The following is a 12,070-nucleotide window of genomic DNA, read 5'->3' on the forward strand; positions in this document are numbered from 1 at the left end:
TTCCTACAGTTCGAGATGGATCGTGGATGAATGGAGCTTTTCTGTGTCGCCCGAAGGCCGAAGGTGTGTGACACGAGGGAAAATTGCATCGAAGCATTGGGGATATTTTCACGTCAACTTTTGAAATTATCCAGCCCCGATGGAAACGTTCACTGTTTTTCTCTCTTTTTTTTCAAAAGTCAGTTTAATTATTTTCGTTTTCAACCAGTGTATCGTGCATTTTAATGGGCACGTTTAGGCTGTCCAGAAAGTCTTTTGAAAATAAACCAGGGATGTATACTCTGCATATTAAATCAAAGTCAAACGAGCTCAGAAAATAAACCATCTTAGTCTTTCACAAGTTCAATCTATGAACAATATTTACATATCTTCATACAAAACTCTGAGCCACAAATTACGTAAATTCGGGACCAGTACTTTAAATTCTTAGTTTATCATAAAATGTAATAATAATGATGGGGATAAAATTACATACTAACATAAGGTACATCTGTGAAAGTTCTTCAGAAACCACAAGACAGCAATCAAATACAACTAGACATAAATAAACTCCATTAATTTACCGTTAGTTCCTCAATTTTACGTCAAGGTTTCAGAATCCAAACAAATCCGTCCTGCTACAATCAACAAATGTTTGTCTTCAGGCATCTGGACAGGCTCCATGACTACAAGCCGGGGGCCCGCAGTGTTGGTGGACGCTAGCGATGTCTCATACCAGGGGGCCCCTGGGAGCCGGATGGGGGGGACAGAGGTCCGGGGAAGCGGGGCTGTATTTTTAGGACAAACTAATAAACTTGTCTGGCTGGACAGACACTAGTGACCACTGGAATGGAGGGAAGTGTTTTGACAGAGCACTGACCCCCCTCACAGAGACACAGAACCAGACAGACCGAAGTGATCACACGTGAACAAGTGCAACATGCAAAACTTCAGCAATCATATTGACAGTTATGAAATATATTAGTTTTAAGTGTCTCACTCGTTTCTAAAAACTGAACATTAAAAATGATGGATTGTGTTTCGGTCGGGAGGTTGGAGCGGTGTGATACTAGGGTCCCCTGCAGCCTAACGGTTCATCGGCACATCTCCAGCCTTTCCGCCCATTCCTATACTGGCAAATTACAAATAAATATATGAAATGACAAAAATAATCTACTTAAAAAATTATGAGAAAGGTGGGTTTCCATTGAATTGCTGGATGAATCTGGGTGGAGAAGAACCCATGAGCAAGGCACTGACCCCAACAGTTCCAATGAGGTTACTCAGTGGCCAATAGATCAGACAAAAACAAAACGGAAAACGTAACGAACTGAATTTAGAAACCTGCATAATTCTATCAAGCTATGGCTATCAAGTTAGGCATCATGTTTTGTTTTGACTTTCTGAGAGCAAGCAATGGATGCAAATCTATCAAAGGTTTTAGAAATATAAAACATCGATGGAAAAGCTTTACTGAAAGACTTCAACTTCACCAGATTTACAAACTTCAGCGTTTATATCTCCCTTTTCCTGGGATTCCTGATGAAGGGAATCTAACACTTGGCCGATCGAGCCTAAGGGCCTGTTCATTAACATGCATCACTTGGTTCTGCTCTGAGTACATCAGTTCACACCTGGTATCAGAATGAGGCTCCATGTGCATCCTGAGTGACCACTTGTGATCGATCTCACCTCCCTGCTCCAAATGCAAATAAACATGTAGATCACTTTGCTGTTTGCAAAGACCAAATGCGTTGTTGCTGTTTTACAGCAGCGTTTACTGGAGGAGTATGGCCGCCAGGCACTTTGAATAAAGTTAATGGTAATTGAATTATTGTAATTGTAAATGTGCTTTAACCAGACATCGAAGTGCATGTCAGCTTCAAGGACAGGATGGAAATTGCAGGTGAAACTGTCGATTTGGCCACAAACGGGACTCCAGCCCCGAGCGGCCTCTGTTCTGGATACAACGTTAGAGTTTGTTGTGGATAAATAAGTGGTCGACACAGTAGAGTATAGAAGAAGCTGCTGACTGTAGATGACAGAAAGGAGCCTGGACGAGTGAAAAATGTCCAACAAGACAATTCAAAAGAACAAAAACGCAGCCTTCTCGGACATAGCACATCCACAAAGGAAAATAAAGCATGACTCTCCGAATGTTGCCTAACAAAAGACAGCAAGAAATAATCTAACAAGATAGGGGGGAAAAAGACTTTACATAAACACTTCAAACAACTCTGACTACACATGATTCACATTTTGTTTACAGCAAATATATAATATATTTATAACTGATCTCCTGAGCCATACTGTACACCATGATCAGTTATGACTGTGTTTAATAATCACCAGCCCAGAGAAGATCAAGAGATCTGAATACAACAATACACGACACACTCATGAGTCAACGGCAGTAGTGAACAAAGGGCAAAAAAAATTCATAACTGAATCTCGAAAAGAAAAGAAAAGAAAAAAAATCAGGTTTCTGCTGCCTGTGATGCAGCAAGTAGCTGGGAGCGTATTTCCCTCCGAACCAGGAGAATTACAACTGCCTGAGTCATAAAAAACATCAGTCGCAAATTTCAGCGAAAGACAAAGACGTGCAGAAACGTGAGATTCTGATTTACAACCCAGAGTTTATGGACCAGAGCTTCTATGTTTCCTCGTCGGGCCACTGATTTGAAAAGAATAGTTCTGCCTGCACAAGGACAAATATTTGGTCATACGTAATCCCAATCCCAAGTTTTTATTCTAAAGAGTTCATTCAAAAAAGAGAGCATCAATCAGGCAGAGTTTTTCTGTGCTGGGAGTTAACGCAAGCACATGAATTCATCCCCAGTTTTCAAAATCAAACTGCAAATTCAGGTACGTCGCAAACATCAATTATCAAACTTGACGGAGAAATAAAGATGACTTGTTCACTCTGATGGATTACTTGTCTGAAGCAAGTTTCGAGTTTCTCTTAAAGTTGGTTTCCAAATCGCACTGGAATGAGTGGAAACCTACAGCGTAACTGCCTGGAGGGGGAACAACTGTAAAACCACACAAGAAATAACAATGTTGGACTTTGGACAAAAGTCAAAAACAATAGAGTAAGACACCCAAAGTCACTGGTGTGATCCACACATGGTTTAGAAAGTTACACGATACACTGTGGTGTTTTTAGTTTTTTTCACAGTGCATTGTTTGGATTAACGATATCAGATGAATTGACCAAGGCGATATTTTATTAGTCTGCATAACAAGTAGCCCACATATTTTCATTCAAAATGATTATCAATAATTAAGATAGAAACAAGTTTATGACCTCTGTTTGGGGTTCAACTTGTGGTTGGTAATATTCTTTTAAACCCTTCTTTGTTCAGAGATGGTAAAATCTCTGTAGAGAGGAAGAGAGAGGAAATCTATTTCGAAAGGAGGCTCAGTATGATGAGCATTCCCGTTTTTCAACAGTTTCTCATGACAAACTCTTGGATAACTTAAGCTGCAGAAAATAAATCTAGCCCTGAATATTAATCATTTTAAAAATAAAATGTCCAAAATAGTTTTAATTCCTGCTCTTAGTCTCATCAACATCTCACAGACTAGCACAGATAACCCCGAGTGTATTCCTGGACACAATACACGTCAACAGACGTCTTGGTGAAAGGAATCCTTTCCGAGGAAAAAATGTTTTCTTATCAACGTGCAGAAACTGCGGAGGAATCCGACGCACACTGGCCAAGTGTAAAGTCCACGTGCCGACGACAAGCACTTGAGTCTGTGTGAGAGCGAGGGGCTGCTCGCGGTAGAAAAACGGAAAAAAACTGGCGAAAGGTGTTTGTGAAAAGCAAAAAGGGAGAAGGGATAAACTGTACAGGAGACAGCTGTGTTGATAGCAGAGGTGAGTCAGCGGAAGGCCGGTCGGTGTGAGAGAGTCTACGTGAGACACGTCCTGAGGCGAAGCTAAGCTGCTTACTGTAGCAGATTACACCGCTCCAAGAGAGTAATCTGACAGTTTCTTTTGATATCTGTGTCGGACTTTTTGTGAAGTGAAAATGTGATGAGATATGTGGCCTGGGATCACGCCAGCGTCGGAGAAGCTGAGGAAAGCGTTACTGGCCGCGTCGGAGTGTTTTATGGATGGACCCCGGACGGACCCGCCTTGACAGTTGTCCAAAAAATATTTTGCCCGACAGTGATGAATGCGTTCGCACGAAGCCGAGCGCTGCTTGAAGTCTCTTGTTAAACGCACCGAGCTGGGTAATGAGTGAGAGCAGAAACAGGAGGAGAGGGGAGTTCTGGTGTCTGTTAATGTTGTTGGCCCTCGGGCCGTTTTTCTACTGGTGGAGTGGGAGGGGGCGAGGTTGAGGGGTGAGATTGGGACGGGGGGGGCGCGTGGGCGGCTCAACAAAAAAGAGAACAAAGAGGAAAAGGCTGATTCAACAGGAGAAAGAGAAGGAGGCAAAGAAAATAGAAGGAAGGACGGGAAGCACAAACATATTTGAAGATGCGAGTTCACACCGAGGGGCTGTGGTGGACTATGTGGGGCTGCGTCGGGGGGCCGGGAGAAATCCTGCTCCTCAGAGGTGGAGACTGTGTGTCTCTCGTGCCGTCTAAGGTTTCAGAGAGATGTGTCCCTGTCTGATGATGTACTGGCATCCCTGAGTTGGGGCGGGGGCATAGGGTTACCAGCTACCCACAGGACACCATTACTGTCGTCAGTCAAGTGCTGCAGGGCGTGGATGAAAGCGCCGGGCTTCGCGGACAAGGGAGAGGATGAAGCTGATATACTCATCGCCTGCGTGTGTGTGTGTTAGTGTGAGTAAGTGTCTATCTGCTGCAAAAAGCTTCCCTTCCAGCAACACAGCTCGAGCTTTTCAACCAGAGGAACTGATAAGAAACGAGGGACATTTTACCACAAAGTGAAACCCTTTAAAAGAATAGTTTGAAGTCTTTGGAAAAAAGATTTATTCGCTTTCTGGCAGATTTAGATGAGAGAAGTGAAACCACTCTGACGTCTGTACGGTAAATATGCAGCAGATGGTTAGCTTATCTTTGCATAAGGACTGGGAAAGACGGGTAAACAGCAAGCCCGCCTCTGTGCAAAGGTAGAAGAATCCAACATATGGGAGCAACAGTTTTTGTGAGTTTTCTGTGCAAAATGTCCCAGTTGAAGATCTTTCTAGTGAACCGCTGATCAGACACAGTCTTTACATCTGCTCCACAGTGGAGTAACATTACATTTTACATTATGAAGTAATGTGTTTACAAAGAAACAGGCAGTTCTGGCTTGTTCTTCTACTGCAGGCTGTGCAGCCTTTTTCTCTTAATGGCATCCTGCTGTGTTATTGTCTTCTAATGAAAAGGCGCCTCATCTTCATCCCCAGAATGCACCGGGGCCCTGTGGTTAACTGGCTCTCATTGACAACCTGTGGTGACCCATGGAAACAGCACCCGCTTTCACATGTAAATAACAACTCGGAAAAACCCAACAACTGTTAAAAGCCAAACATTTTTCCAAACATTAAATGAAGGTCAATTTCCAATCCGATTGTTGGGTAGAGTTTTTTTTCTTTTTTGGGTGGGGGGGCATCAGCGGGTTAGCTAGATTTAATCTCACCTTTCTTTGCTTAGCTTCCGCACTGTTTCACTATTTCCATGTCACCTGTGGATACTCAGAGCCGAGGGAGGGCAATGTAACACAAACATTGGGCTAATTGGCCCAATTAAGTCATTATGCAACACAAGCCAGAGGTCTGACAGTTTACACTCCTCTGGCAGTCCTTACAAAGACCCGAGTCAAGTTCAGCCCTGAATTTTTCCCACCAGCATCTCTCTGTAGAAAATAAATGATGAGGCCCTGCAGGTCTGTCAGTGATAGATGGTCATATCATCAAATTTCTCTTAGTACTGGAGGAAGTTATTGCCACGAGAGGGTTAGTCTGTGCGGCTGCTTTCAGACATGCGCTGAAGTCCGGATATTCTGTGTGTTAGAACACAAATGTGGCTCCGGACCTTTTCCGGAACTTTTACTTCCAGCTCCCTAGTGACCTTTCTGGAAAATGTGAGCCCATGTGAGAATTCAGAAGGAAAATCTCGGAAAGGTTAACAGGTTCAGGTTAACTGAATGTCTGGACCAAATTTACAGAGATTTTCTGAAGTTCATGTCTCCAAACGGCATGAATGAGAGTGTGTGTGTGTGTGTGTGTGCGCGCGCATGTAAGCGTGGTTTCATTCTTTCTAATGCGTTATGGTTTTAAAGCGCATAGGTTTAACCACCTTCAATTCCCCACCCATGCCGAGTTTATGTGAAAGGCTATGAGATATACAGATTTCAAGTATTTTGGTTTGAACAATTTTTTTTTACCGATACCGAGCTAAAATAGTATATGCTTTAAAATGAAAACATATTGGTGTGTAAGAGTACATGCTAGGTTGCATGTGTTTACCTCGCCTGACATGTCGGGAGCCAGAGGGATGAGGGGCCACAGGGAGGAGTAGATGATGAAAAACACCACCCACAGGACGATGCTTCCCCAGATGGCGATGTGACTGAACTGTTGGGGAAGAATCAGAAAACAGTGAGGTGACAGAAAGGGTCAAAGCTTCTCATGTACTGGATATTTTACTGCAATTTACATACTGCAATTGTATCTAAGCCAATATTCTCCAACATTTCTCGCTGACTTATTCATGACTATTTTCAGAATTCGGGGAATTTTTTTTATATTGGGTGGCTTCTTGTAAATTGAATCGCCGTACGTGTAATTTACCTGGTTTATTGGTTACAAGCCCAGCGGGAACAAACCATAAAGAGATTTGTAGATAAGAAAAGGGTGTAATATGTGTCACAAGTATCAGTGGTCACATAAAATGGCGGAACTGGAAAGAGAGAACAGAACCTGAGCGAGAGAGGAGAGGCGTGGACTTACCATGGTCCAGGACGAGGTCTCGAGGCCGGCTTTAAGACAAACTGTGATGACCACAAACTGTGGAGACACAAATCACACTGACATTCAGCACCGTCCTCCATTAGCAAGTAAATCCGTCATGGGAAGTGGGCAACACACATATGACTGAATTTCTGTTAATATCCAATTTTTGTTTTACATACAGTAAAATATTAGAAGGGATCGGCAGAAAAAAAATCAAAGACTCAAGTAAAAAAGGTGTAGCTGATGTTTAGTCCCAGAAATTGGATAACACTTGGCGAAGACACCTGAGCTGTTTAACACAGCAGGAACGCTGCCTGCCAAAGAGATCGGTGCACTTACTGTGTAAACCATGTTGCCTAAGAGGAGATAGTCGGGAGTTCTTCCGTTGCCAAAAACTGTATCTGTGAAGGGAATCAACAACAGAAGCTTTTAGGGCAGAAGCTGTCTCTTTTCAGCTCTTTGGCTCCATTAGGTGATGACCCAAAGAGTAAACAGCCAGACAGCACATAGGACATTACTTGAAGTTTATCTCAGCATGAACTTTGGTGTAAAACTCCCCATTTGAGACTTGGATATAAAAGTGGACATGGGAACTTAAAGTGAAAGCCACGTTCAAATGCTGCTTCCATTACTGAAAGAGGCTGGAATGTTAATTCTGTCCTTCGGAGCCATTAGGAAACTGTGTTTCCACGAAAATCCATCTGTAAGACTGAGACGCAGAATTGCTGTGCATTAATCATGGTCAGATATTAAATGTTTCTGCCTAATTTAATACTGTTATAGAACGGGACTGTTTTTCAGACAAAATTATTCTGCCATTAAATTGCAATCAAACATCTTTTAAAACACTTTTCCAACAAAACGTTGGTTGTAAAAACTTTACTAAATTGATAAAACACTATTAAAAATAGGCTCAGGCTAAAATATCAGCAGTGTGCGACTGCCACTAAGGAAAGACTGAAAAGAGAGGCTCCCCTCCCATTCACTTCCGGCTGGTCACATGTCTCGTGTGCACTGAGGCCTTGCTGACAGCCTGTCAGTCAGGGTGATGGGGCTCGGTGCCTTTGTTTGGAAGAGCAGGCCCAAGCTTGTGTGGTCCTCAGCTCTGTCCAGCCAAAACCCACCAGCTCAAAGATCCCTATTCTCTCTGCTCGCGCACACAGAAACCTTGCATCTTAATGTGCATAAAAAAACATGCACGATTGACTTCATACGGATATGTAAAGTCACTGTGAATTGAATTTGAATTAGTTTGCACACACAGTAAGACAAAAAGCAATTTGTTCTATGAAGATCACCATCCTCTATAGTGGAAGTCTGTATCTGAGTGGTGTGTTCATGAAGAATGGAATAACTGCATGTAAAAAAACCAACCTTTTCAGCTGGTGACTGTGTTCATACGTGAATATATACGCTTGTTAGTGTGTGTCGCTCTTGCCGGAGCACACACATGTTTGCAATTCGTAAGCTGGACGGCTGAGGAGAGAACTAATTAAGACAAAGTATGTGTGTTTGACTGTCCTCCTCCGTCATCCACTCAGTCCACCGAGAGCTGCGGAGGAGTCTCTGGGAGCTACTTACCATGCTGGAAGGCTTTAAGGGGGAACCAGAAGAGAATGACGGAGTGGAAGAGGCCGTTCAGACAATGGGCCCAGAAGACCTGCAAAGAGGAGGGGAGAAGGATGGAGGGCAAGGAGGCATGAGGAGGAGGAGGAGAGGGGAGCGAGTGGGTGGTGGCAGGAGATTCCAAGAGGAGAGAGAGAGAGCGAGAGAGAGAGAGAGAGAGAGAGAGAGAGAGAGAGAGAGAGAGAGAGAGAGAGAGAGAAAAAAAGCATTAGAAAAGGGTGTGGGGAGCTCCAGCGTTCCAAGTGACCCCTGACCTGGGCCCTTTGTGCCATCCCAGTGCTGGGCTAAGTGGCGGTTTTGTCGGGGCCTCCTCGCTGAATGGCCACCCCGCTGACAGACACGCTGTATATCCTCTGTGTGTGTTATGGGGGAGAAAGAAGCTGCCGAGTGTGTGTGTGTGTGCGAGCAGTGAAATGTAAGTGGACAGTGTCGGCGTGGTGCAGGTTTAACTTCTTCTTAAAGATAACAGAGTATTTAGCCGAATCTGATTTAAAATAATACAGCGAGAATAAGAAAGTGCAAAGTAAACGTCCTCACCTTTACAGTGAGAACATTATGCAGTATTAATGTATGTGCTGCCGGTGTGAGGGTTTCCTCATTATATTTCATTAGGCATCAGCCCTTTCAAGTGAAGATTTTAACCGGTGTAGAAATAAATGACAGGAGAGTTTAAACAAGCAGAAATCAGTCTCGAAATACACATGGGGAGACTGACAGGTCTGACAGAGATTAAACTGTTTTTATGGTAATTATTAAGAGCCTGGAAAAAGGTGGTGTGGAACACAGTCTGCGTGTGTCTGTGTGTGCAAGCATGCAGACCTTGGATGAGTTGTTTAAATCAATACTCCCCCTCCAAAAACCACCTTGTTTCAAATTTACATTATGCAACGGCGGAGCCAAACAAAACACTAATGGGCGATGTAGCATGAAAGAGCCGTGAAATCCATTCTGCCAAAAACCACTCCACGTTTGTGCTCCCTTTTTCCTCCTCTGTGCTGACCCAGACGTTGGTGTTAATGTCGGGAGCCGAGAAACTCGTCAAACCCAGAGAGTAAACGGCTGACGGAGGAAAAATAAAAACAGAGGGGGGAAAAATTAATTTTAATCTGTAAGCTCGGCAGGTGACAGGATAGAGGCTCTTTTCTTAAATACACCCTATTCAACAACTTCACTAAACCTGTCAGAAAAACATAAAACACGACTTATTTGAGAAACCATGAAAAGTGAAAACCTCCAGGGATTGACTACTACTGCTTCTTTACGGAGGGTTATTACAGGTATTCTGCCAGGAAAGGATGTGAAAAGGAGGGAAAGCTGGATAAAATACAGCGAAAGAAATGGTCTTGTTTCAGATTTGAGCCTTTATAATTCACCCTGGCCTCAGTGGCACGACCTCCTCACCTTTCCTATAGACCAACCAAAGTCCTCCCGCAGCCACCCCCTTCCCAGGATTACCTCACCCCCACCACTGTGTACACAAAACCCAATACACTGAGCGAGGGGTGGCCCAATGCAAACCCCACTCCTCTAACTCAAACGTGAACTAAATTATCACTAATGTTATAATCACACATTTATGCCAATTAGCCTCCCACCGACAGGCTCAGCTCTCCGCCAGCCTCCTCCTCGGCTTCCCCAATGACAAACGTCGACGGGTTGCAAACAAGCCCCAGTATCCCTCCACCATAATGAATGCTAATGAAATCAATAAATGTTCATAATAATTTGTCACAGTGGGATCCTCCCTCTCACCCCACAAGCCACCCTGCTCTCTTTCTTCCCTTTGTATCCCGGCAAGTTGCTAAGGATCCCGTCTGAATGAATGCCTGGTCTGTCCTGTAAAGATTCAGCCCTTTGTGGAACTCCTAATTGCCAAAAAAAAAGAAAAAGGAGAGAGAAATGAATGAGAGCCAGTAATTAATATTGAGCCAAATATTTCAAGTGCTGCTCACCCCGCTCCGGTGTCTTTCTGAATAAACGGGAAGGGGTGAGGTGAAAAGGGAAATAAGGATAAAGAAATAAAAAGTTTAAGAGGTGATTGCTGGTAAACAGCTGCAATCACGGCGAACACATAGAGGGGAGCGTGGTTTAGTAGAGCGACTGAAGTGTCAGGGAATTTATAATTAAAAAGTGAACCGGCGACAGTCGAAGCCACGCCTCGGGTTTGCTAACACCCTCGGTCACTCCCTTCTCTCACCTCAACACAAACAGCTTTAATTCACAAAGACAGTATCTGTTGTGTACAAAAGAGCCAGGCGTGCAGAAAGACAGGCTTCGAGGGGCCAAATTCCTGCTGGATTTTCTCGCCTCGCCTCAGGCCAGCTGCAAGGAAAATATCTCGGGAAAAAAGAGTGGACAAGCCAGCAAAAACAACCTGCTGACCTGGCCGAGTCATCATTTATGGGTCTTGGAAAATGTGGCCCAAACTTAAATTGAGGTTCGTTTTCATCTAACTATCAAACACATACTTTTGTAACCGGTTTTTGGCACAAACTAGTTAATGAAGTCCCAAAAAAAGGTTAATGAAGAGGGAAAATCCACCTTCGCGCGGAATTCTGCCAAAATGTTGGATGATTGAATATGCAGTTGTGAGGATGAATATCTCCAATCTAGAGTGTTATTAATGGAATAAGGACAATGCCTGATATTATCTTCACTTGTAAGACTTACATCTATCCACAGACAACAAATAGCACTTACTCTCTCACTTTGTGCTCATAATGTCAGTTTTACACTGATCTTTATTTCCTCAGCTATTTCATGGATTCACCTCATTCACTTACTGTATCTATCAAATCAACTGCGACTTCACAATCCAGGTGGTTTTAATAGTTTGTTAATTATTAGCTCTGGGAGACACTTGCTCACACACACACACACACACACACACACACACACACACACACACACACACACACACACACACACACACACACACACACACACACACACACACACACACACACACACACACACACACACACACACACACACACACACACACACACACACACACACACACACACACACACACACACACACACACACACACATTTTACAGTTAATAAAACAGGTGTGATAGTAATAAGGCTGTGATAATTTCTATTATTAATGATTAATCTGCCAATTTGCTTTGTCTATAAAATCGCTAGTCCACACAGCCCGGTTTGGTCTGTTCGAAATACTTTTTTTTTTTTTTTTTAATTCAGTTTACAATTACATATGTAAATTAAAAATCATCAAATCCTTATATTTGAAAAATTACTAGCGGACAGAGTTGCGGACAAAGTTTTTTAAATATTTGCCAACTAATTACGTTGATTAAATAATCTAAACTTTGTTGCAGCCCTAGACCCAAGTGTCAGAAAATGTGATGAGTAAATGTTGTTTATGAGGAATTTCGAGGGTTTTGACTTTACTGAGCTGGATTGAAGTGGACTGTCTGTCTCCTGGTGACAAATAAACCGACTCAGTAAAACTCGAGAAAGTCTACCGTCACTTCATGCAGTCTGGTCCTGCGTGGGTTAAACTTGATCTGACAGTCTCGC

At 43.2% G+C, this 12,070-nt stretch overlaps 1 protein-coding gene across 6 annotated transcripts in view; it reads right to left on the reverse strand.

The window, feature by feature from the left end:
* Window positions 1-12,070, reverse strand: part of atp8a1 (ATPase phospholipid transporting 8A1) — a 96,445-nt gene that overhangs the window by 8,990 nt on the left and 75,385 nt on the right. For all 6 annotated transcript variants that reach the window (XM_035650849.2, XM_035650847.2, XM_035650848.2 and 3 more), the window contains 4 exons: window positions 8,478-8,556; window positions 7,236-7,297; window positions 6,894-6,950; window positions 6,411-6,518 (listed from right to left, as the gene is read on the reverse strand). In XM_035650849.2, coding sequence (XP_035506742.1) covers window positions 6,411-6,518; window positions 6,894-6,950; window positions 7,236-7,297; window positions 8,478-8,556 — 306 coding nt within the window. The remainder of the gene's footprint in view (window positions 1-6,410; window positions 6,519-6,893; window positions 6,951-7,235; window positions 7,298-8,477; window positions 8,557-12,070) is intronic.

The sequence above is a fragment of the Scophthalmus maximus genome, chromosome 9 (assembly GCF_022379125.1).
Source record: "Scophthalmus maximus strain ysfricsl-2021 chromosome 9, ASM2237912v1, whole genome shotgun sequence".
NCBI lineage: Eukaryota > Metazoa > Chordata > Actinopteri > Pleuronectiformes > Scophthalmidae > Scophthalmus > Scophthalmus maximus.